At 49.7% G+C, this 26,090-nt stretch overlaps 2 protein-coding genes across 5 annotated transcripts in view; both read left to right on the forward strand.

Annotated features, from left to right (window-relative positions):
* Window positions 1-233: 233 nt before the first annotated feature.
* The window catches only part of LOC112316798 (TBC1 domain family member 14), a 168,565-nt gene continuing 142,708 nt past the window's right edge, over window positions 234-26,090 (forward strand). The window contains exon 1 of one of the 4 annotated variants that reach the window (XM_053922485.2): window positions 234-434. The gene's annotated coding sequence lies outside the window, so the exon portion shown is untranslated. Of the gene's footprint in view, window positions 435-1,056; window positions 1,206-26,090 lie in introns of those variants that run through there. The other 3 variants (XM_053922483.1, XM_053922481.1, XM_053922482.2) reach the window with 3 other exon arrangements.
* On the forward strand, window positions 24,822-25,570 carry LOC128780662 (transcription initiation factor TFIID subunit 10). The gene has a single exon (XM_053922488.1). The coding sequence runs from the start codon at window positions 24,841-24,843 to the stop codon at window positions 25,489-25,491; it is 651 nt and encodes a 216-aa protein (XP_053778463.1). The 5' UTR covers window positions 24,822-24,840; the 3' UTR covers window positions 25,492-25,570.

A 26,090-nucleotide genomic window follows, 5' to 3' on the forward strand; every position in this document is an offset into this window, starting at 1 on the left:
AGTGTGGGATGTCTGCCTTCTGACGCTTCGCATATTGGGTGTGCTTCCAGCTCGCCAACCTCCCATTCGCGTTGGGTACCCACGCCTAGCTGCGCGGCTCGGGCCGGAGCCAGGGCGCTCCGCCCGCTCTCACGCTCCCGCAGCCCAAAAGCCGGCTGGAGGGGCGGGGCCGGGGCGGGGCGGCCGGCGCTGATGTAATCCCGACGCCTGGGCGGAAGGATATGGAGCGCGCCTGGTTGGCGGGGCGCTGAGGCCAGTTGCCGGGTAACGGAGCAGAGCGGCCACGGCGCGCCGCCTCCCGCCCTCCGCGAGTGGCGCCGGAGCCGCCGCCGCTTTACGTAAGGCGCAGGCCAGGGCCGTCCGGCGCTCGGCAGCCGCTCGGAGCCCTCGGAGGGAGAGAAGGCGCTGCCGCTAGCTGCCGCGCCGCTCGGCAGGTACTGGGGGAGACCGGGAAGGGCGGGCGGCGGCCCCTCGGCCGGGCGGGTGTGGACCAGACAGGCCGCCGCTGCCGCCGAGGGACTCTGGGGCCGGCCCGATGGAGGCCGGGCAGCCCCCTGAGCCGCGGACTCCTTGAGAACCCCAGCTCGGCCCCGGTGTGCGGTGGGCTAAGGGCACAGGGACCCCCGCCCCGGGCCTGGCTTGTGGCCACGCTTCGGGCGAGCGGGGGGCGGACGATGAGTCCGCACAATGGGCCGGTGTCACAGCGCTGGGAGCGGCTCTTTGGGGGAAGTGAGGTGGGGGCCGGACGTAGGCAGAGGCTCGGAGCCCCGAGCTGGCAGTGGCGGGATTCCTCGAGTGGCCGGCCGGTCGGCGGGTGGGCACTCGCTGCACTGCCCCCTCCCCTCTAGCATTGTCCTTTAGGGGCCCGGGAAGGGAAACCGCCGACGGGGGAGGGGCCGGGAGGGGCGGGGCGGGCGTTGACTGACGGGCGTGCTGGCCTGTGGTGAGGCGCGCGAGGGGCGGGGACTGGTGGGGGCGGGGCGGGGCGCTCGCCGGGTGGGGCGGGCGCGGCGCAAGGTTTAGCGAAGGTTACGGCCGCCTGCAGGAATGACAAACCCACGAAGTCACTCGTCTCCGCGGCGCGAGAGGTCTTGAGCCCGCTAGGTCCCTAACCAGCTGGCTCCTGAGCACACGCGTCCGCCGCGGCTTCTCCGAGCTCTCCGCTCCTCTCTGCGGGAGAAACGAGGGTTGTCGCCAGTGAAATGGTGCGTTCTGCTCCAGGGTTCGGCGTGCAGACGGAGGGCACTGATGGCAGGGCTCGCGCGTTCCTGGCAGCAGACCCCCAAATCGTAGCCGAACCAAGTTTTGATTTCCCTGATTTCACTTTCGCTGCCTCTCAGATTTTGTCTTTTGTAGGCCAGGTATAGAGATCTTACCTAGTAGAAAGTATAGGAGTTAAGCGGGGAGGGGAGCATGAGATTCGTTGGAATGATTTAACTAAATGCGGCTTCTGCTAATAATTACCTGGCTTGGATACTTGGATATCTAGGTTGAATATTGCGTCCAAGTTCCTGAGAACTTGGGGTTTTACGTCTTTGGGTCTTTGCTTGTTTAGAAACAAAAACCAAAAACGATAGTAGAAGATTGGTAAGGTGGGGAGGGCAAGCATTTTTGATAATAGGTGCTGTGAATGAAACTGTGCACAGAAACCCGCAAGCTAGATTTCTTCCGTGCACGTAAAATAAGACCCGCACCAGAACCCCTTGACCGTATCACAGACTTCGAATTTCAACGGGGGGAAAATCTGCCACTGTGCATCCTGAAGGTCAGAGGTTCTCTCAGTTATTTTGGATCTACCGTTCTTAAATGGGCTTCAGGGTCTTTATGCCATCCCTTTGTGACAGACAATGTTTCTGAATCTGTAGGTAAGCTCCTTGCAACTGTTTATACAGGATGGGGCAAAAGTAGGAATACAGTTGTGCCTATGCAAAACACAGTTTATTCTTTTGTTACTATTTATTATTGTTTTCCTTACAACCGTAAACCTACTTTTGCCTCACCCTGTATTCTTGATTCAATTGCTGTACCTGGTAAATAATGAATTTTTTAAGTTAGTTTTTTTTTAAAGATTTTATTTATTTTTAGAGAGAGGGGAAGGGAAGGAGAAAGAGAGGGAGAGAAACATCAATGTGTGGCTGCCTCTCGAACACCCCCAACTGGGGACTTGGCCCGAAACCCAGGCATGTGCCCTGACTGGGAATTGAACTTGTTACCCTTTGGTTTGCAGGCCTGCGCTCGATCCACTCAGCTACACCATCCATGGCTAAATAATGAATTTTTAATAATTCAAAAAGTAGTCAGTTTACTGCTTCAGTTTGGGCACATGTATAACGCTTTCTACTGAAGCCTGTTTCATTAATGAAATGCCAATTCGGCCACTGGAACATTGAATGGAGGGTGGAATACTACTCCTAAAAGTTTAATTCCATATAGCAAGTGGAATTTAAGGTACAGGGTTTTTGTTTGTTTTTTAGAGTACAGATCTTTAACGTGGCGTTAGCAGAAAGCATGTAACTATTTGAAGGGTAATTAGCTTATTTGTTACACAAGTTACAAGCATTTAGGAGAATTACATAGATTTTTAGCACTTCTCTAATGCTATTTATAGGTCACTCAGGTTTTATAGTAGCACTTTTCAAAAGTAACAGGCTTTAAAAAATTTTTCCCCAGTGTGGAAAAGTATTGAGCCTGGATTTTCTCTCTGTGTTCGTGTCGTTTCACGTGGAACGGTTACTGGCCTCTGAGCAAGTTTGCCCATCCGCAGAATGGTCGTAACGACGACACCTGTCTCACTCAGGACCTGGGGGCGGGGGATGATCAAGTGAGGGGGTGTGAGAGATTCCGGCAACATTCCGCCCCCTTAAAATATTAGATTAATGCCAGCGTGTCAGAGATCCAGATTCCTTCTAGGCTTAAAGCTTTGACTTCAGGCTCCTCTCCACTTCTCCCTGTCTGGCTGCCAGAGTCGCCTTTCTGGCACTTGGTCAGGTTTTGCCAGTCTCTGGCTCAGAAAGCTCTAAGACTGCGTGTTGACTGGAGAATGGGCCCACCAGCACCACATTTAAGGCCCCTCATGGCCCAGCCCCAGCTGTCTCTGAACTTCACCTGTCCTCCTCCTCACTTTTGCACACTCTGCTGCTAATCGGTACCCAGCTAGGTCCTGGGGACAAGCCAAGCCGCCGCTTCCCTCCTTTGCGCATCGTCTTGGCTCTCTTGGGAAGAACCGTCTCACTCCCATCCCTTTCTGTTTTTAAAAGTCCACGTCTGGTTTTAGGTCCTCTCTGGAGCCCTTTGGAAGCCCTGTAAAAAACGGGCTCTGGCACCTCTGCGGTCACAACCCTCTGTGCTCGCACCGATTGTGCTGTCACGCTGAGTTGCGTGTGTCAGACTCTGGCTGTAGTGGCCATGTCATTATTGGCTCCCAGCACCTTGCCCTGGAGTTTAAACATGAAAGCACTCAAATGTTTGCTAAATAAAGTCTGTAGTCCGACTCACGTAGCATGTTATTATTATGAAGTATGTTAATTGCAGACATGGAGAACCAACCACAGCATTCGAAATGCAGTGGTGCTCTGTTGAAGATAGTTAATACTTAGAATATTTCTTTTCAGTTATTTTTGGTCTCTCACATGATACCAAGTGGGATCTTCATACAAAGCACGAAACCCCCACCTCCCATCTGTCTAAACTGGCGGGACCCGTGAGCCTGCTTGCTGGCTGAAGTCACTGCACCCTGTCTCTTGGCTAGAGGAGGCCAGAGCCCAAGTTTGAAAATACTCCTTTCCTTCCAAATAGAACTCTGCTCCCAGCAGATTACATGCTTTTTGATTAAAATGGTTGTTTAGAAAAGATTTACTATTCTCATTAAATAGTAATCTGCATTTGGAGGGCTTATTTATTACATATTTTATTGCTTATTTTTAGAGAGAGGGGAAAGAAGGGAGAGAAACATTGATTGGTTGCCCCTCACAAGTCCCCAACTGGGGACGTGGCCTGCAACCCAGGCATGTGCCCTGGCTGGGAATCGAACTGGTGAGCTTTGGTTTGTAGGCTGGGGGGCTTGTTTAAAGACCACCAGACCTGTATTTGAAAGACTCAGGTTTGTGTCTCTGCTCAGCTCTCCCCTACCCCCCGTGGGCAAGTCGGTTACATCTCTTTTGGACTTTAGTCCCTTTATTCTGTGAAATGAGAACAGTCTTGCCTGTGCTATTTTTGCTTCGTAGTGTCACTTACAGTGGCTTACACTTCGTGTGCTGCATGTCCTCTTTCAGATGTCGGGCAGTAAGACGTCTGACTTCGCAGCACTTTCGTCTTCTTGTCACCCCAGGCGGAAGTGTTTTGAGTCTCCCCTTTCCCGACCAGATGTTTACCAGGCTTGCCCCCACGTGTCTTCTCCCTCGCCCTTGTCTCCAGAGCCCCTCTGCCCCCGCCCTGTGCAGGCCCTGGCAGTCCTTCCGGGGATTGTTAGGGGAGGCCTGCTGATGGGCCTCCCTTCCTCTGGCCTCTCTGGTCCTCCTGTGTTCTGTTACCGGAAAGATTTACTGTGTAAATCAAATCAGAGCACATCTTCCCTCAGGTGTCTACACCAGAGGCCCTCAGCAGTGCCCCCATCTCACTGCGCCGGAGGGGAGTGACCTAGTTCTGCGGCAGGCTCACTCCCGCAAAGGTTTCAGTTTGGAGGCCCCACCACCTGGCCCCGGTTGAGAATGAATGTTACAGGGTTAGGAAGTCATTCAAAGACCTGTGCCATCTGGCCTCATTCCAACCTTGAGCTTGATGTTTTACTGCATCTCTCGTCACCTTGTGTTTCAGCACTAGACCTCTGGCCTTGTTCATGGTCGTTTGTCCCACTCCTTCATGCTGGAATGCCCTTTCTGCCTTTTTCTTCCTGTCAGAGTCTCTGATGCTGAAGATTTGGCTTAAATACTTCCATTTCTGTGAGAGGAGCTTCCCCTGATTTTCAGAATTAACTCCTTGTTATTCTTCCACACGGTGCTTGACTGCTATCTCCACTTAGCTGCTTTTTCCATTTGACTTCTTGGTGAAGTCTGCACATGGAGGTCTCTTCTGGATTATGGGCCCCTTGAGAGAAGAGAGGAAAGTCTTATCCGATGTTGCTTCCCTCTCCAGTGCCTTGCAGCCTTCTACACAGCATGCGTTCCCCAAGTGTTCGAATTAACTCCCTCATTCCGCGGTCTCTGGGTCGGGCTGGCTTTGTGTGACAGCCTCTTGACTCCAACCCTCCTGCCACACCAGAACAGGGCCCAGCACATAGGCAGTGCTCAGTAAGTGGCCGCAAGCCGCTGCCAGTCGGAGCAGGTGTGGAGAGTACCGGTGCTTGGGGAAGTGGATTGCTTATATAGCTTATGCTGGTGTACTGTGACAGTGTTCACGGGTTTATTCCTCGTGCTCAAATATAAAGAAGAAGTCATCTCGTCTCTCCACCCGCGCCTCTGTCCTTTCATTAGTTTTGGGAATAAGCAGAAAAGTGAGCATTTGGAGGCGCTGGCTGGTGTGGCTCAGTGGATTGAGCGCGGGACTGCGAAGCTAAGGGTCGTTGGTGGATTCCCTGTCAGGGAGCTTGCCTGAGTTCCAAGCCCAGTCCCCAGTAGGGGGCGTGCGAGAGACAACCACACACTGATGTTTCCTTGTCTTTCTCCCTCCTTTCTCCTCTCTCTAAAAATAAATAAATAAAATCTTGAAAAAGAAGAGAAAAAAAGAAAGAAAAGTGAGCATTCGGTTGGAGAGGGTCTCACAAGCAGACTCAGGACCGTGATCCAAAATTATTCAGAAGATGGGCAAACCTAACTGTAGGCGAGTCTGTTTTTTTGTGTGTGACTTAAGAAAGTCACTAGAAAATGGAAATTGTCAAATTTTACACTCTATATTCTTTTTCAATAAAGCAAATATTTTCATTTTAATCTTTTATCTTGAAATAATTCATTAAGCAATAGTCTCCCTATTTAGTATTTGGAATGATGGTTGAAATTGAAATTCTGTCTTTAACATCATCTCCAAGTCATTTTCCCCCGAACGAGGTTTTCTCTGTATCTCTCTCTCTCTGTCTCTCTCTCTCTGGTCAGTAGTCTTACCCCTGGCTACGCAGGGAGAAACTAGGTGAGGAAAACCAGCTATAATTTGGAAATTTTTAATTCAATGTTTAGTTACTATTTTTCAGTTTATATGCATTACTTATTAACAAATTGTATCCAGAAACTTTAAAAAGTGGTATCTGTTGGCTCTAAAATAATATGGAAGTCCCTAATTGCAACAACATAAGAATATGTATTGATTGCTATTTAATGTACATTGACTATATTTATGATTATGAGCTTTTAAAAAATCACTAGGAATCTACATATTCTTAATAAACTGCTCTTAAAACTTGCCCCAAAGAATTGGGGATGATGGGGCTTTAATAAAACAATTAATAATTACAAAAATGTTTGAGAATATGTTCCTTTGTGTGTGTGTGTGTGATTGTAGCTAGAGTGATGAAGGAATGTGAGTTCTGTGGGTGCAGGCTGTATGTGCATGTGTGTGCATGTGTGTATGAGTGACTTTCTTGTGACCAGAAGTGACCCTGGACACTGTGTGTGGGAGGCTTGCTGGTGCCGGGCGCAGGGGAGTGGCCACTCAGCACGCAGCGTGTGCTGCCATGGGGTGAGTCGGCGCCTGTGCAGAGGAGGTGTATGTGGAGTTAAATAAGTGTAAGGAAACATGCTGCAATGCATTTTCAGTAATTTTGGGGGGAGGGGTAAATGGTTGTTACCTCAGTAATGGGGACGGGGGCGGTAGAGGGTGGGGAGGGATTTATTTTCCTTTCAGGCAGGAGTTTGTTTCTAGCTCAGTTCTGTTTTCCAGAGTGCCTTTGGAGTCTTGATAGCCAGTACCCAACTGTTTCCAAATTGTCTGCCCAGCCTGGGGATTTATTCAGGCTCTTCACTTTTTTAATTCAGTTACTAGCCTTTTCTTAGATGTCTGTTAACATTTTGCTCCTTGTCAGTATCTTCTCTGAAGATTTTAGTTGAGAGGAAGTTGAAATCGAAATTTTTGCTGGTGGTGGCTGTTACTTGCCGCTGCTTTCTTTGATTACCACCGTAAATAATTGAGTAATGATTGTATTTTTGTTAATTATTTTTTTGCTAGTACCATCTAAAGGAGCTCCTTGTTTTTATAAAATATGAAGCTTAATTTCTTTTTTTAAAAGATTTTATTTATTTAGAGCGGGAGGAAGGGAGAAAGAGAGGGAAAAAAACATCAGTGTGTGGTTGCCTCCCGTGCAACCCCCCACTGGGACCTGACCTGGTCCACAGCCCAGGCCTGTGTCCCAACTGGGAACCGAACTGGCGACCCTTTGGTTTGCAGGCTGGTGCTCAATCCACTGAGCCACACCAGCCAGGGCTAAAGCTTAATTTCAAACTGTTAAAGTATATTTTGTATTATTTACCAAAGCATTGTTTTGAATATAAGTAATTACTATAAAGCCTCTATTTACTTAAAAGATTATGTTAAAAAATCTAAAAAAAGAAGTAAATTGTAAGATGAAAAGTGAATCTCCACCCGTTTGCATCCTGTACTCACTTTGAAAAACTACTGAGAAGTTTCTTGGACGTCGCAGGAAAGAATTATGCCTGTACTTGTGAAAAGCGAGGTCATGGCAGAGAGTGTGGGTTTAACGGGACACTAAATGCTATGTCGCGGGGGCCTTCCTCATGGCACACACGGACTTAGTTCACGTGCAGAGCTCCTCCACTGTTTCTTTTATGGCCCAATGTTCCAGTGCGGGAATGTGCCAGAACTTTTTACCTAGTCGGTGGGACAGGCTTCTGTGCTGGGTTATCGTAACACAGGGCCGCCGTGGACAGTCTCACACACATGTGCTTGTGAACGTGTGTGAGGAGCCTCGTGGCTCCACGCAGCCTACAAAAAACTGACCGACAAGCGTCTGACATCTCTGAATTGTCATTGACCATGTTCAAGTTTTTCTTGCTGGCTATATAGTTTCATAATTGTAGACATCAGGCTGGATATTTTGTCTCTGAGGTAGTCATGTAATATCGTTTTGTATTATTAAGGATGACACTTTTTTGTATTGCACATTAAATATTGGACTAATAAAAATGGTGAAGGCTCCCAGTCCACCTCAGGAACCAGCATCCTGCGTAGTCACAGGGGCCTCCCTTGGTTTAATGCTCTACTGTCACAGTCTCGATATGCTCCATAATTTTGTGCTGGCCCCACACATCTGTAGCCAGTCCTGTAAAGAGTATATACTTCCTTACTTATTTATCCTTTGCATTGAATTTACCGGGGTGACACCGGTTAGCAGAATTATACAGGTTTCAGGTGCACAACTCTACAACACATCACCTGTGCTGACCACCCCAAGTCAGGTCTCCATCCTGTAGAGACTTTGAAAAGAAGCACATAAAAGTAAGAATCCGTCATTCTCCCACTTCCTAATCCTGCTCCCCAGGACTCCCACTAACAGCTTACCAGCAGCTTCCCCACGGGGAGGCCTTTAAGAGTGCATCTGTAAATCACACACGTCCTGCCCGCGGGTTTTTTTAAACTGCTACATTGAAATCCATGCAAAGTCAGTGTGTATTTTCTTGAAAATCACTGTAATAATCTAGAATGCTCCAAACTTAAAAAATAATTTTTTTAAGGGGCTCTAAAAATCTTAGCTGTAAGAAGTTGGTACTGAACTGTAGTTTTAGGTTTTGTATTGGTTTTTGTTTTTTTTAAGTGTACTTTCTGAAGCTTTAGGGTAACAGCTTACGTTTCAGAGTGTAACAATCCCCATCTCTGATGAAATTTCACTTTGTTAAATTTAGTGAATCAACTCGAAGCCCAATGTAGGAGTGAACGTAAAGTTTATTCATCAGTGAGGCTCAGTTGAACAAGGGATTCGCTGGGGGGTGTACCCAAGGATTATCTGGGGCTTTATTTCGTTAAAAAGTAGTCAGGATTCATGGGGAAGGGAAAAGGCAAAGGATTCTTAGAAGCAGCTGCAGAAAGTGGGTGAGGAGGAGAACGAGCTCGCACCTGTTACCGCAGTCCTGCCGAGTCAGGCCACGTGAGTCAGGCCACGTGTTGGTCCGGGCAGCACTTGAGCAAGGGGGCATCGTAGGCTGTGGCTCAGAGGTCTTAAGAAGCCTCCCTGGGGTTACCAGTAACTCGGCGGGGCAAGAGCCCTAGCTTCTGTCCTTGTACCTTGAAGTGTGTGTTCTTTCCCCTGCCCTGCTCTTCCTAGAGGGTTATTCATGCCCATAACCGTGACTACCTGCTTCGTCCTATGCCTGGACACCAAGACCATTGGGCTTGCGGGGGAGGGGCCTCCTGGGGGCACTGCCTGGGAGGGGAATCGGGGAAGGGGCAGGAGTGCAGGGGATGTGGCTGTGAAAGGGAGGGGAGAGGAGGGATCGGGCGGGAGCAGCCTCAGGCCAGGGCAGGTTTGAGGACGTCTTGGCCAGGCTGATAGGGGGTCTGCCTCGGGTGGAAGCTTGGGTCTACCCCTCCGTGATCAGTATTGCTGGGGCAGCCTGGGGGACGTGTGGCCTCATATCCTTTCTGTGGGGACTGGGGGTGTGCAGCAGCCAACGGCTGTTGGTCAGCTTGGCTCCCTACAGCAGGTTCCGGCGAAGGGCCTTCTGAGTGGGACACCCACGTAGCCACCACCCGCAGCACTGTCTGTCCTTACTGGGACAGGGAGAGGCTGGCCACACGAATAGGCAGTGGTTACACATGTCAAGCAAGTGCAGGTTCGTGCTAAGAAGGTTGTGTCGTATAGTGTGGACAGGGAAGAGCTCTGCTGAGGTGACACTTGAGCTGAGACCTGAAGGCAACAGGGAGAAGGAAGTGAGGACATCCCAGAGCACAGTGCGTTTCAGAGGGAGGGCCGGACTAGTGAAGTCCCCAGGTGTGGGCACTGCAGAGGTCAGAGGTCGGGCTAGGAGGCTTGGCTGGTGGACGAGCTCAGGGCGTGAGTGTAGGCGGGAGGCACAGTGAGTGCGGTGCCCCAGCTCGCAGCTTGAGCAGAGGGGTCTCCGTCTGCCCTTGATGGACACTGGGAAAGCCAGGGCACGGGTGGTGGTGCTGGGAGCTCCATTTTTTAAAAAGATGTGTTATGAGTGGAGATGCTGATGAGACACCTGTGTGAAGTGACAGGCGTGTGGAGTGACGCTGCGTAAGTAGTATTTGAAAGCATGGGGCTGGAGCGCGGGTAGGTTGGTGCTGGTCAGGAAGGAAGCCACAAGCCGCATGTCGGCTTTGAGCACTTGAAATATGGCAATTTTTTTTTAAAGATGCCATTTATTATTTTTAGAGAGAGGAAGGGAAGGAGAAAGAGGGAGAGAAACATCAATGTTTGGTTGCCTCTTGCGTGTTTCCTACTGGGGACCTGGCCTGCAGCCCAGGTGTGTGCCCTGATTGGGAATCGAACCGGCAACCCTTTGGTTTGCAGGCCAGTGCTCAATCCACTGACCCACACCAGCCAGGGCAAAATGTGGCTATTTTTACTTGCACTGTCTTGTGTCAAATATGTACAAGATTTCAAAGACAGAATATGGGAAAAAAGAATGTAAAGTATCATTCATAATCTTTTACTGGATTACATTTAAAGTGATAATATCTTGGGTATATTGAGTTAAAATAAAATATATTAAAATCAGTTTCACTTGTTTTTCTTTTTTAATATGGCTACTAGAAAATTTTAAATTACATGTGCCTGGCTCAGATTTTGCTGCTGGATGGCGCTAATGGAGGAAGCCTGGGGAGCTGGAGAAGGTGGGCACTAGGGCAGCAGAGTGATGATAGTTGAGTCCGTGGGCAAGTGGGCTTCGTGTAGGTGGCCCTAGAACTTGGGTCAAAGAGCAGTGGGGCCTGATCTTGGTGTAATGGGCGGGCTCAGCTCTTGAGAAGTGAACAAGCCTTGGAGATGGTCTGTAGGACAGGGGTCTCTTCCTGTACTGTTTTATTTTTGTTAATTTAAAAAAAATGTTGATTTTAGAGGGAGGTGAAGGGAGTAGAGGGGGAGAGACAAAGAAACACCATCCTTTTGTTCCACTTGTCGATGCGTTCATTGGTTGATTCTTGCATGTGCCCTGACTGGGGATTGAACGCGCAACCTTGGCGTACCGGGACAATGCCGTAATACAGTGAGCCACCTGGCCAGGGTTGTTTTTTTTTTAGGTGAGTCCCATCAGGACAGGAGCACAGCCTGTTCGATGTGAGCTGTGATGCACCCTCAGAATTAACCACAGCAGGAGGAGAAACACACTTGGAAGCGATGCACTCAGTGCGGGCAGGTGGCCAAGGTTCTCAAAGCCTCTGTCTCAGGGCCTTCAACTTGCAACTTCACTTGACAAAACTATCATAAGAATATCGAACCTCCCTTTTTCTAGTGCTAAGCATGCAGGGTACCTTTCGATGTTCAGTTAGGCCCCTTGAGTGGACTTAACTATCACAGGGTAGGGCTTTGTCACCGTCTGTTATTTACACTCACAGTCTGCTGTTCGGTTCTGCACAGCGGCCTGTCGGTTACTTCGGTCAGTGTGGTTTGGCAGCCGCATTCCCTCTGCTGTTCTGCTCACCTCCCCGAGGCCCAGAGCTGAGGAGCAGGCGGGGCTGCTCCCTCCCTCTCTGAGGGCCTGCCAGGTGCCTGCCACTCACAGGTGTGTTTGTACCATGGTGGTAGCTGTGACCAAAGCAGCGGTGTCCAACCTGCACCTGAGGCCCGGATGTGGCCCAATACAAAATCCTAAATCTACTTAAGGCTTTTTTTTTGCTCATCAGTTTTTGTTAGTGTTTGTGTATTTAACGTGTGGCCCAAGACAACGCTGCTTCTTCCAGTGTGGCCCGGAGACGCCAGAGGTAGGACACCCCTGCGAGTGTCAGGCGCGTGTTTTCTTCCTTAGACGCCATGCTCCCGTGTTGCTGCAGCACAACACACGTGCCCATTTACGAGCAGTGTTTAGCACGGCCTTTCCCTCGTCACGCGATAGGCACCATCACGGAAACTGGGGCTTGCTCGGCCTTGCCAGGGCGGGCAGAAGACTGCCTTGAAGAGGATCAGGTGGCACCCTGCAGCTCGCCAGAGCGGGGTCGGAGCGGGCCTCGCTTTCTCTCCAGCTTGGGCTTCAGGACTGCCTGCTTCTCTCAAAAGGCCTGTTGGGACAGTGGACAGTAATTAATGGCCAAACCAGAAACTTTGATTAAGGATCTGCTGAATGCAAAGTCCAAAGGCTTTGCTTCGAGTTTCAAAATCGTACTGTGGCAGGGCTGCGTGTTGGGCGGTAGGACGGACAAAGCCCCAGCCTTGGAGCTGGACCCACAGCGGCCCTGGCCCCGACTTGCTGGGGGCCTGAGTGTGTAGTTATGTTTCTCTCTTCTCCCTTCCCCTTCCCCATCCCCCTCCCCCTTCCCCTCCCCCTCCCCTTTTTTCTTTCTTTCATCCTCACCAGAGGATGTGCCTGTTGATTTCAGAGAGGGGGAGGGAGGGAGAGAAACATCTCAATAGGTGTATTGCATCAAATGGAGAGTATTTTGAAGGCGACCGAAGTTTAAACATGTAAGAATAAATACATGGTTTTTAATAAATAAAATCTGGGTTTTTTTGGAGGGGGTCCCCCTTTAGGTTGTTAAGCGGAGGTGGGAAGAGGGGCGCTGGGGCAGCCCCCCTCTCTCAGGTGGGCGCTGGATTCCCCACTCTGAGAAATGCTGGAGTGCCTGCCGCCAGGTCTCTGAGCGTGGAGGTGGTGTGCTTCTGGTGCTGGCCCCAGCTCCAGTGTCTGTCCTCACTGTCACTTCGCTGTAACACCAGCAGCCCCGACCTCTCTCATCCCACGGCTCATGGAAACTAGTTACTACTGCTGCGGGACACCCAAAACTCTATTTTTTGCTGATCTGACAAAAAAATAGGTGTAACTTTGATTCATTTACACCAGAAGGCTATTGTTGTATTGGCTGTTGTCATTTTTTAAAATTTGACAACCTAAGGGCAGAGAGGCCAGTGCCCCGGACTAAAGAGTGAGGTATTGCATGTTTTAAACTTTCTTGCAGTGTGCTAGGTGAAAATCCCTCCTTATGCTTGTTACTGAGATGGACGGCACGGGACAGTCCGCGCAGTCTCAGTCAGCCGTGGGGTTGGAAGGGCCGCGCTGGAGCCGGGCTCGCGTCCCGGGGCTGCTGTCACAGAGCAGAGGGCCACAGACCGGGTGGCTCTGAGCGCCAGTTGCTTCTCTTCCAGCTCTGGAGGCCAGAAGTCGGACACTCTGGGGTCGGCAGGGCTGGCTTCTTCTGGAGGTGCTGGCGGGGATGTGCTCTGTGCCTCTCTCCTGGCTGCTGGGGCTTATCAGTCATCTTCGGCATCCCTGGGTCTTCAGGGGGCTTCTCCTCTCTGTCCACATTTCCTTCTTCTTAGGAGCACACCAGCCATCGGGTTCGGGTCAGAACAGGGGTGGGCTGAAGTGAATGGTGCTTGTAAGAGAGTGAAAAGGAGCTGCGAATCGAAACTGGCCGGAGTGCCCAGGACTTCGGTGAGGACACACAGCCCACAGAGGGGCGGGGATTCGGGTGTGTCTGCAGCCAGATGGCCATGTGGGCCACTGGGGAGGGCCATTCGGTGAATGTGCTGAAACACGCTCTCTTTGCTTTGAAGTTACCAGACAACATGCTGCCATTGCCTCCCAATTTCTGTCCCCCACTGTGTCAGGCATGTAGTAAGCACATCCCGTGTAGTCACGGTTCCTGATTCTCGATTACAGGGGCGGGGGCTGCGAATCTGATGCGCCAGTCCGTTCCTTCCTGGCTCTTTGGGCCGTGGGTCCTCTGGAAAGCCACTGCAGGTGGGTTAGATGCAGAACGGTGACTGACAGGGACCCCTGGGGTCCACAGCCATGGAAGGGGAAGGGAGTTGGGCTGCCTTGTAGGCCCAGCCACAGCCGTGACCTGCCCCACGGGGAGCTGGGGAGCCAGAAGAACCCCCGCTGGACCACTTGACGAGACCTGGGTGTGCTCACTCAGTATAGGTTGGATGGGGAGCCCTCCTGGGGAAGGGGAGGTATTGGGTGGGGCGGCTGCTGCAGGGAAGGCAGTGCGGACACAGACTCCCAGCAGCGCCACACGTCCTCAGTGGGGCTGGATGGGGCTTCGCAGTGTTTGCCCCCCACGACAGAGTGCTACTTAAAACAGGTTTGATATTGGTTTGGTTTGGTTCATTGGTTGGCCTTCTGGAAAAATGTAGAGCGTGTTCTCCTTTCTTTGTGACCCCTCAGCTCCCGCTCCCCCACTATGCATGAGGGGGGTGTGTAAGAGAGAGCGGAGTCACAGCCCGTGAAGCTTTTCTTCCTGGGCGAACGCACTGGTCTCCTTACATCTGTGTTACCTTGACCTCGCGTGGCCTCTGTGCCGGCCTGCTCCGTTCTTGGTGTGTGGTTGAGACTTCCTTGGCTTTCTTTAGCAATCTGTGTATTTTAAAACATTCATCAGTGGCATTAAGGTTCTTCAAGCAACAGCTTATTTTCAAAATTTTGGAACCTATTTGAATTGAAAATTCTCAGTTCACTTAAACCTAACTCTCCTTTCCCCTGTTGAATTTGTCCTGCTTTGCTCATCTGAAGGGCTTCTTAAGGAATCCATGCTCAAACTGGACAGCCTCAGAGCGGAATGTAGGCCTCCGAGAGCCGCGGTGGACGCCCAGCACTGCTGCTCGCCACCCCGGTTTGGGGCCGGGCGGCTCCTCAGGTCAGGCGTGAGCTGTCATCAGATGGTCTGTGTTCGCGCCGCGCCTGACTCTAGAATTAGTTCCCCCTGCTTTCAAGTCCCACTCTTCCTCTTTCTTGCTCCTTGGGGAAATCAATTTTCTATTTTCAGTTTCTAAGTTTCAGTTTCATCATCTAAAAAAAAAGGAATAATAACACTATCTACCTCATCAGGTGGTTAGAATGAATTAAAAATACATGTAGGACACTTAGGTAGTAAGGACTCAATGAGCAGAAGCTGCTTCTGCTGTTGCTGGAAGGAAACCACGTTGACTGTGAGGGAGAAAGTCTGCCACCTCCGTGATTCTAGGTGCAGGTGACTGAGCCACCTCTGTGACCCCGGCCAGCTCCAAGTGGGAGGAAATGCGTTTAGCCGGGAACGAATGTCTGCAGAGGGCCTGCAGAGGGGACAACGGTGTCTGAGTGAGGGACCGTGGAAACCGTTCCTGTGTGATCTGGTGGGAGACGGGTCGCCCGCCGACTGACTCCGCTTCTCTCCCCGTCCCTTTGGGGCTGGCCCCCGCAAGGCAAGGACCGCGCAGACAGGCGGCAGGACAGCAACGCCAGAGACGGCTGCTGTCACGTGCAGGTGCTGACTGTGTGGGCAGCTGCGAGGACGTGCGGCCGAGTGTCCAGGCATAAATCTAGCAGCCAAGGCCTGTGTGTGAAAAGTTGGCGCTCATTTGAAAGGCGTGAAAGGAGACCTCAGTGAATGGAGGCGTGGCCCTCGTCTGTGAACAGGAAGGCTCGATGCCGTGAAGCAGTCAGTTCTCCTCGCACTGACCTGTGTAGCAAGCGCATTTCCAGCCAGAGCCCTGGCAGGGTTTCTCATAGAATGGATGACTGAGTCTAAGATTGTGAGAGCGCGAACAGCCAAGCACAGGCAAGACCCTCCTGGAGAGTCTCAAGGCCTCACATGAAGAGCTGGTGGCTAGGACAGCGGCTGGCGTGGGGTGGGTATCTTGAGCACACGCAAGTGCCCCCGGCAGACGTGTGGTTAAGTTTTGTGGGCCTTTGGTACCGAGAGAAGCGGTGTTACAGATGGGGGTGGGCAGACGGTCCCTAAGCGATGCTGGGGCAGGGGGTTTTCCATGTAGAAAAAGAGAAACTGGATGCTTTCTCCACAGTTCCATTCGCTGATTCTAGGTGCAGATAACCTGTCAATGGATTAAGGACTTGACTGTTTTATTAGATTTTACAAGGTTGTCCTGTAGTGACAAAAACCCCAGATCTCAGTGGCTTGAACACCCAACACTTCTTCCTGGCTGACATCACGTTTTGGTGGCTGTGAGCCAGCTGCTGAGGCTCGGTTCCAGGTGTCTTCTCATCCGGGGACCCACGCTGAGGAGGCCACACTGTTCTGGACATGCTGCTCCCATGACACCCAGAGAAGAGGCCAGGCTGCATCCATGGTCCCTTTGAAAGCCTCTTCGTGGACGCGGTGTCTCCAAGCCCACTGCAGTGCGTGGGCCCCACCAGCTACAGGCAGCGGCGGGGCTGGGGTCTCCCCCACAATGTGGCAGCAGGACTGGCTGTTCACAGGGCTGTATTGGGGAGGAAGGGACAGCTGGGAACAAGAGTTCAGTCTGCTGCCCGTGCGACACATCCATTGCAGGCCTGGGTAGAAGAAAAGGCTGAGAAGGAAGGCTGCATTTTACCAAGTTCCCCAGATGACCAGTGTACTTCAAAGTTTGGGAACTTTTTCTTGTTTTCAGGTACAAATGTGCTTTGAAGTTTTCTTGTCACAAGTGTGACAAAAACAACTTGAACACTTTCAGAAGAAAATACAGGCCAGTATCTTTCTGACTTGAGGGTAGGGAAGGATGTTTGAAGACAGTGTCCTCAAACTTGGTAAAGGTGACTCTTTCTCATCCAGCCTTTTAGCCTCTACAGGCCCTCCCCCTGCAGGAGAGGGTGAGGCCTCTGCCCCACCCTGGGAAGACCAGCTGCTTGGCTCACCCGCTGACTGGGGTGTGCATTTTATCCAAACGCCCGCTTAGGCGCACCTGGCATCGTGTTTAACCAAATCTCTGGGCACCTGAGTCGAATGGATGCACCAAAGGAGCCATCCCAGAGACTCTGCCGTCTCATAAGCCCCTCACCAGCTGCTGTGGGGAGTGACGTCCCAGAGCTGGGAGCTGGAGGCAGCGCCCTTCATCCAGCCCTTTCAAAGCCCCAGGGCACCTGCCTCCCTCCCGGGGAGGTGAGGATAGGTCAGCCTTTTGTCAGGCGTGGGGGTGGTGGCTCTGCTGTGGAGGCTGACTCCAACCCAAAGGGTGCCTCTTTCCCTGCTACAAGGACCAGGGACACAAAGGGGATTTTGCTGGAACATACTAGATCACACAGAGGTGACTGAGGTACAGAGCAAGGCACTGGTGAGGTAGGGAGCAGAGCGAGATGAAGCTCACGGACGTGAGGTGTTCTCTGGGAAGGAAAGAATGGCCGGGCTCGGAAGGAAGGTGACGGTTCCACATGAGGGCATCTGCTGGCAGTTCTTGCACAGGTTGGGGTATGGCTGGCTTAGACTGCGAGGTCAGGGGAGGAGATTTGATCTGTAGGTAGTGATGTTTGCGTAAGTTCCACAGATCTCTGACGTGGACACACGAATGTCCTAGAGTCTGCGGCAGTTACAGGTACTGGTAGGTGACGCCTGGAAGGTGCATTTGAGTAAGATTAATTTATTAAATATTTCAAGGGATGATTATTTCCCTAGTTGTCTAAGTTCATGTTCCCTTGAGCAGGATGCTTATTACTAACCCCAAATGCAAGGTTTCTCATGACAGAGAACTCGACAGAACAATCAATTTTGTGTTTAACATGAGTCATTTGAAAGTTGGTTTTTCTGTTTAGTGTTCAGATAGTTAACTATTTTTCTTCCAACTTTGTTTCTGCTTTTCTGACCCATGCAGTGTATATTTCCGCTACCTTTCTTCTTTTACCTTTACCTTTGTTAGTGTAATAACATTTATGGCTTGAACGTATCCGTGACATTTCAAAGAGTTTTGATGTGTATAGGGCTCTGAGACAGTCGTCCCAGTCTAGTTATTGAGGAGAAGGGTCTAAATTAGTGTAAGCCTCCAATCCAAAACGTGTCACCACTGCCAAGTAGCCAGGCTAGCTCACTGGCCAGTGGGCTCGCTCCTTGCGGTGGCTCTGCTGTTAACGCCCTTTTGACCTACTAAAAACAGTGTAGCAGTTTCAGGAGGCGGAAGCGAACCCAGGATCACTTCCAGGGCTGTGAGCATCTCCTTGATGCACAGGGCCTGCCTCGCTGCTGTGCACGTAGCGGATGGCAGTGGTCGCTGGTAGCGGCCCCTGCCCGGCAGTGCTGCTGGGAGGGCCCTGAGTGTGCCTCGTCAGAGATGATTGATGATGAGGGCCGGGGCACGCCTTGGGGAAGGGGGAGCCCGGCCGGCTCAGAGCCCGTGTGCCGGCTCAGGGCCCGTGTAGAGGGGAGTACTGCTGGGCTGGTCCTACGGTACAGTTTGTGCAGATCATTACTGCTTTTAACTTAGTCTTCATTGTATTTTCTTCCCATTACCATTTAGTCCCCTAATACTCCCTTCCCCCAGCAATCACCACACCGTTGTCCATGTCCACGAGCCCTTTTTCTGTAGATTATTTAAAGGAAAGAAGAGAATATATTTAATGATCTTATTCCTAAATTATATCTTCAGTGTTTAACTTTTTAATCCTGCGAAATTCAGGACGTAAGGACCCTAGGTGATCTGTCTTCTTTGTAACTTGGGCCTTAAGGAAAATGTCCATTTTTTTTCCTGGTTAGATGGTCATATCTCCCAAAATATGTGCCCAAGAACACAGAAGGGTCCGTCAGGAAGGGAGGGTGGGGACACTGTGTCGGGCCTCCTGCCGGGAGGCACTGGAGCACATCACCGTGGTGAGAGAGAGTGTCGCGATGCCCTGAGACAAGCACGCTGCCTCTGCCCCAGGTTTTGCAGAAATAATAACGTGTGTATCGCCCACCATCCGGTTGGGGGGCATGTTAGCCGGTTGTCTTTTGAATGGTGACACTGTTCATTCAGCGGCTTTCTAGGGACTGTAACCGCAGTTGTCTTCAGAGTCCCGTCCACGACGTGACTTCATCTGTAAAACAACTGATGGATGAAAAGTGAGAACAAGTCCTTCGAACCTACTCTGAGTTGTCAGCTGCGTATCTTTTTGCAAAACGAAATACAGAATTTTATTCTGATAGTTTAAAATTTCTAACTAGTAGGATATGAGTTGGATAATCCATTTAAAATTTTTATATTGAAGTAGATTTCTTACTGACATATCAAAACATTACCAAGGTATTCCTTATTACCTAATTTTATTTTGGACAACTGTACTATGTGTTATTAGTCAGCTTATGGCTTTTTATAATACCTTAAATAAAAATTGACCCACTGTATTACCGGTGAGTTGCAGAACCTCAGGCCACTTTTCCTCCCACTCATTGAAACCCACTTGGTATTTTTGATATTAGTAGTTAAAAGCTGTAGAATTTTTATGTAGACACTTTGACAAGTAACAGCCTCACTTTGAAAAATTATTTTAGTGCACAGTAATCTAGTATTGTACTTTATAAAATGTTCCATGCTGGACCACGTGGGTTCTAAGAATTGTAAGTGTTTTAAGTTTGTTTTTTCTAAATAAACTCACTCGGGGTTTTTGAAATTACATTTCTATTTTAATTTTATTTATTTATTTTTGCCTCTTGAGAACTTTTAAAAAATATATATTTTATTGATTATGCTATCACAGTTGTCCCCTTCACTCCACTCCATCATGCACACCCCCTCCCTCCCACATTCCCCCCTATAGTTCATGTCCGTGGGTCATACATATAAGTTCTTTGGCTTCTACATTTCCTATACAGTTTTTACCCTCCCCCTGTCTATTTTCTACCTACCATTTATGCTACTTACTCTCTGTACCTTCCCCCCTCTCTCCCCCTCCCACTCTGCTGTTGCTAACCCTCCATGTGATCTCCATTTCTGTGGTTCTGTTCCTGTTCTAGTTGTTTGCTTAGTTTGCTTTTGTTTTTGTTTTAGGTGTGGTTGTTAATAACTGTGAGTTTGCTGTCATTTTTACTGTTCATATTTTTTATATTCTTTTTCTTAGATAGATCCCTTTAACATTTCATATAATAAGGGTTTGGTGATGATGAACTCCTTTAACTTGACCTTCTCTGGGAAGCACTTTATCTGCCCTTCCATTCCAAATGAAAGCTTTGCTGGATACAATAATCTTGGATGTAGGTCCCTGCCTTTCATGACTTGGAATACTTCTTTCCAGCCCCTTCTTGCCTGCAAGGTTTCTTTTGAGAAATCAGCTGACAAGTCTTACGGGAACTCCTTTGTAGGTAACTGTCTCCTTTTCTCTTGCTGCTTCTAAGATTCTCTCCTTCTGTTTAATCTTGGGGAATGTAATTATGATGTGCCTTGGCGTGTTCCTCCTTGGGTCCAGCTTCTTTGGGACTCTCTGAGCTTCCTGGACTTCCTGGAAGTCTATTGCCTTTGCCAGATTGGGGAAGTTCTTCATTATTTGTTCAAATAAGTTTTCCATTTCTTGCTCTTCTTCTTCTCCTTCTGGCACCCCTACAATTCGGATGTTGGAAAGTTTAAAGATGTCCTGGACCAGGTTCCTAAGCCTCTCCTCATTTTTTTTTGAATTCTTGTTTCTTCATTCTGTTCTGGTTGAATGTTTATTTCTTCCTTCTGGTCCAAACCATTGATTTGAGTCCCAGTTTCCTTCCCGTCACTGTTGGTTCCCTGTGTATTTTCCTTTATTTCACTTTTCATAGCCTTCACTTTTTCCTCTATTTTGCAACCATACTCAGCCATTTCTATGAGCATCCTGATTACCAGTGTTTTGAACTGTGCATCTGATAGGTTGGCTATCTCTTCATTGCTTAGTTGTATTATTTCTGGAGCTGTGATCTGTTCTTTCATTTGGGCCTCTTTTTTTTTTTTTTTTGGTCTCAGTGCACCTGTTATATAGTAAGGGACGGAGACTTAGGTGTTCACCAGGACCTGGCAACCCTTGTGGCTGCATCGTGGTGCCGTATGGGGGACTTGGGTCCGAGAGGGAACAGTGCCGCTTCCTGGGCTCTCTGCTAGCTTTCAGTCCCTTCCCCCACTGCCCACAAACAAATTGGGCCCTTCAGGTGCTGATTCCTGGGTGTGTGGTTTTTGTGTACATTCTAGGACCTTGTGGGTCTCTCCAGTGAACTCTCCTGTGAGGCTGGGAGTTTCTCCTGCCTCTGCAAACCTCACAGGTTTTTTCAATCAGAGAGGTTTGAGGCTTTATTTCCCTGCACTGGAACCCTGGGTTTCTTGGTCTGTCTCATTCCCCAGTTGTTCCACCCGGTTTATCTGCACGTGAATGCGGGACCACCCGCTCCACCAGCTGCTGCCTCACCTGCCCTGGTCCTCCAGCCACCACCTCGCTGCAAGTCCTGTCTGCCCCAGCTGCCTGTCTTCTCCCCTCCTACCGGTCTGGATGTATGTTTCTTCTTTTTCTCCTTGGTTGTCATACTTCCATACAGTTCGATTTTCTGGAAGTTCTGGTTGTTTTTTGTTTTTAAATTTGTTGTCCTTTTGGTTGTTCAAGGAGGACAACAAATTTAAAAACAAATGTCCTTTTGGCTGTGCGAGGAGGCACAGCGTGTCTATCTATGCCTCCATCTTGGCCGGAAGTCCCAAAATTACATTTCTTAGAGTGAAGATCAGTTTCAGTTTCTTCCAACTGAAGTTTTAAAACTTCTAAAATTTAGTTGTTTCATCACTTTTCCAACAGCTTTTAGAATTTCATAAAAAAAAAACAACCTGTGTTGTGTTTTGATTTTTGACTTTGTTTGGTAGCTATTTTGCTGTCTTTTGCAAGAGGATGTAGGCCATGCATATCCCCCCTCCCCGCTGACCGAATGGCTTTATGCATCTTTCCTCACCCTGTGAACTGTGCTGACATCCAGCCTAAGAAGAGTCTTCTTACAAGCAAGAGCTTATTTGAGCCAAAATGATGACAAGTGCCAGGAATCAAAATCTTAGTGGTTTGAGAAGATGCTCCAGAGAATGGCAGTTTTGCAGTTTATTTCATCCGCTAGAACCAGGAGGAGACGTAAGCGGTTACTTGAAATCCGTGGGTGGCAGGTGAACGGGGCAGGAGAAAGCAAAGCAGGGAGATCTCTGAGGTTAGAGAGAAAGTAACTGGAGAGAGAGAGACGTACGTCTGTCGCGTGCGTGGGCACGGGGCAGTTACCATTTACAGAGCTGGGGATGGTGTGTGGGCGGCGGATTGGTAACGTGGTCCCCGCTCTGGTGCCCTGGTTGTGCCTGCGAGGGGCCTGGGCAAGGCTGCTCTGACATTTCAAAGGAATGTCATCTGAGACGCACAAGAGAACAGACATGGGCACAGGTGTGTTCTGTCAGGTGCACCAAGACTGCAGACAGTTTCAAAGGTAAAGACCGACCTTTGTCAAGGAAGCCACAGGCGTGCATGTGACTACTCACCACAACCTGCTCTCGGTGAGGGGTTCCTGTGTTCAGACCCTCCGCGTGGTTACTTTGGTCTCTGGGTTGGTGAGACCCGCCACACAGGCCTGCCCTGCGCGTGTCAGGGTCAGTGTGTGGCCCTCTTTGTCTACAGTGGTCTGACTCAAAGTATGCTCCTTTTCGGGAAAACAGGGCATTTTTGTAAATCTATGAGGACTTTCATGAAGGAATAGAAAAACTGCCATTTTTGTAGCCCTGCTAAAGATTAATAGGTAGGTCATCTGATAGAGCTAGAAGAACTAAACACCTCATTGGCGGTTGTAATGTGATCCCCTGCCGAGAAATTTTAATCTTTGCAAAGCAGTCCAGCTTTTTAAACCAGAAATATTAACAGATGAGTATGAATCAGCCACGTAAAAGTGAGAAATAAAACAATGTTACTTTACTTAAGCAGTTCACCTCCTTAATAGCCAACCCATTTAAAAGGCTGAGAACTCAGAGGCTGAGCCAGACTCCCGGTCCTGGGCGGACTGACGACAGCTCAGCCGGTGGAGAGCCTGTCCCGGTTGGGCAGGGAGCTCTTCCCTTGTATTTGGTCCCAGCACACAGGGATCCAGAGTTCGTTCGGCTTGCTTTAATGGAAGTCTGCAGCAGAGTGAAATGTTTGGCCTCTCTGACTCCGTCTTGTTCACGCCTGCTCTGTCCCCATGGCCTTCAGGCTAACAGCTTCTGTTGAGTCTTGCGTACAGACACGCTGGTCACAAGAGGAATCTGCTGTAGACAGAGTTTTACAAAAACAGCCCCTTACCAGAAAGTGCCTCTCCTGAAGACGTTAAAGGAAGTACGTGTTGTTTATCAAAGGTTCATAGAAACTGTGACCGGACTCACACCGGCTGGGGTCAACAAACCGAGGACAGTCGTCCTGGGACCCTGCTGGTGTCTTCGGTTGTCAAGTGCCTCTGGCCCCTCCCATTTCCCTGACCCTTAGCATGAAAGATGCCTGACCCTGTACTTGCCTAAAATGGACTTGGGGGTTAGGTGTTCCATCTTCTCAGTTGGTGCGCCTTCTTGATCAGTAAACCTTTCCAGGCTTCGGTGCATGGGGCACATGGGGACTTTGGAATGGCAACATCTTTAGTACGTGTGATTCCATGTAGAATCGAGTGTTTTCACCTAGATTTTATCATTCTGTACTTGGTTCTTCCTGACCTTTGAACGTAGAGATTAATCAGGTTTGTTCTGTGCCTGTAATTTAAGACATTTGCTAGTTCCTGTTACTATCAGGTAGTAGTGTCAGGTATAAGAACAACTTCACATTCTTGAAAAGATTTCATTTTAATCATCACTGGAGAATATACACTAATCAGTTGATTTCTGATAACATAGCTAGTGAAAATGGAATTTCTTTATCTTTGTGGAGTTCTTTCTATTTGCACAGAAAGTACTCATGTCCCACATTCGTTCTGTTGATGACATTATCTTAAGAAGAAGCCTAATTCATTTCCTAGGACTTGATACACATCAGGGTGGGGATGAGGCCATAGGTCTGATTGTCCGTTCCAGACACCTAGGCTGAGCAGGTGTTCACGGTCTGCCATTAGCACTTGGTCCTCTCTTCTGCTATAGAGTTTCCGTTTAGATTGTAGATTCTTTATGATTTTCTCTTCTGGCTATAGATTGGCTCTGAGCCAGGCTACCTGCCAGAGAATGGGCAGTACCTTGGTTCCATATTAATGACTGAGGACAAAGCTAACAGCAAAGGGTTCTGTATGGCGACCTTGTTATGTGCGTGCATCTCTGGTTTGCCAAATAGTATTTAGAATCTTGGTGAAAAGTAGTAGAATCTTAGTATTTCAAACATCCACTTTTCCCATTCTCTTTTCTGTGTTCTTCTATTTATATTTTATATCCTTTACTCTTTCCCTTCGAAAGCTTTTCTTTATGTGAAAATTCTGTGGACACCCAAATTGAAGAATTACAGGAAAAAAATGCATACCCTTGAATACTGAGCGCTGTAACAAATTTATTGTGAAGTGTATGGTAAGGACCAATTAAAACTGAGTAATGGAAGGCATAAATCGCAGAATTATGTGCTGGACCAGAAGGAAGGGGGTGGGTTTCAGCGGAAAGAAGCGCAGGTAGTTTACCTAAGGATGAAGATGGAGCCCACTAACAGGATGGTCCGCACAGAAGGTGAAAGCCCACGGGAGGCATCTGTGTCACTGCCCACCACGCCCCTGTCTAGTGCACGAGAGCCCCCAGGACGTGTGTGGGTGCTGGAAGGGTTGAGTCTTTCCCCCCACGTGCTGGTATTAGGAGCATTGTTTTACTCCCAAACCTCTGTTTTTCAGAATTTATTCCCCCGTTTAGATTTGGGAAGTGTTTAGTTTGACACAGTTTTGATTACCCGCCAAGGCCTAAGATCTGCTAATACTACAGGGAGTGTGTTTGTTTGGCCCCAAAGAACTTTCAGACTCACTTGTGAAGGAGCCCAGGCTCAGGAGGCAGTTGGAGAAGAGTGCGCATGGCTGTCATGGAAAGGCAGAGGATGGCTGTTCGCCGCCTCTCCCACCGGCCTGATGAGCTGCAGCGGCTCCGGCGCGGACCCCGAGGCGGCGCCGGCCTGCGCCGCCTCGGCCCCGGGCCCTGCCCCCGCGGTCTCGGCCCCCGTGGCGGTGCCCGCCGGCACCGCTACGGAGAACAAGGCCAGCCCCGCGGGAACAGCAGGGGGCTCTGGAGCCGCGGCAGGGGGCACGGGACCCGTGGCGGCGCGGGCCGGGGAGCCAGCCGAGCGGCGTGGGGCGGCTCCGGTGTCGGCGGGCGGCGCGGCGCCCCCAGAGGGGGCCATGTCTAACGGGGTGTATGTGCTGCCGAGTGCGGCCAACGGAGACGTGAAGCCGGTGGTGTCCAGCACGCCTCTGGTGGACTTCCTGATGCAGCTGGAGGATTATACACCTACGATTCCAGATGCAGTGACTGGTTACTACCTGAACCGCGCTGGTTTTGAGGCCTCAGACCCTCGCATAATTCGGCTCATCTCCCTAGCTGCCCAGAAATTCATCTCAGATATTGCCAACGATGCACTACAGCACTGCAAAATGAAGGGCACAGCCTCTGGCAGCTCCCGAAGCAAGAGCAAGGACCGGAAGTACACTCTAACCATGGAGGACTTGACCCCTGCCCTCAGCGAATATGGCATCAATGTGAAGAAGCCGCACTATTTCACCTGAGCCACCCAACCTATATGTACTTTTCTGTTCCCTCGTCCCCACACCAGCCTGTTTTCATAATAAACTTTATTGTGACAAAAAAAAAAAAAAAAAAAAAAAAAAAGAAAGGCAGAGGATGGAGGGGACAGACCCGTGTGGCCTTAAGCAGTTGGAAGGGCTCCTGAGAGGAGGCAGGGAGGGAGGGGCCGCCCTTGGTGTTGAGGCCCGACTATGTCAGCAGTGTTTGCACCTTCCAAACCTTTCTGAGCACATCACTTTTCTCTGTCTGTTTTTTCTTTTGGGGGTGACAAAACTGTAGTTTATCGTTTTACAATGTATTTTTATTGATTATGCTGTTATAGTTTTCCCAATTTTTCCCCCTTTTCCCCCCTCCACCTGGTACCCCCCCTTCCCTCCAGCATTCCCTCTCCTCCCTTAGTTCATGTCCACGGGTCGTACATATAAGTTCTTTGGCTTTTCCACTTCCCATACTATTCTTAACCTCCCCCTGTCTATTTTGTACCTACCATTTATGCTTCTTATTCTCTGTACCTTTCCCCCATTTTCCTCCTCCCCCTCCCAGCTGATAACCCTCCATGTGATCTCCATTTCTGTGATTC

Source organism: Desmodus rotundus, chromosome 4 (genome assembly GCF_022682495.2).
Source record: "Desmodus rotundus isolate HL8 chromosome 4, HLdesRot8A.1, whole genome shotgun sequence".
Lineage (NCBI taxonomy): Eukaryota > Metazoa > Chordata > Mammalia > Chiroptera > Phyllostomidae > Desmodus > Desmodus rotundus.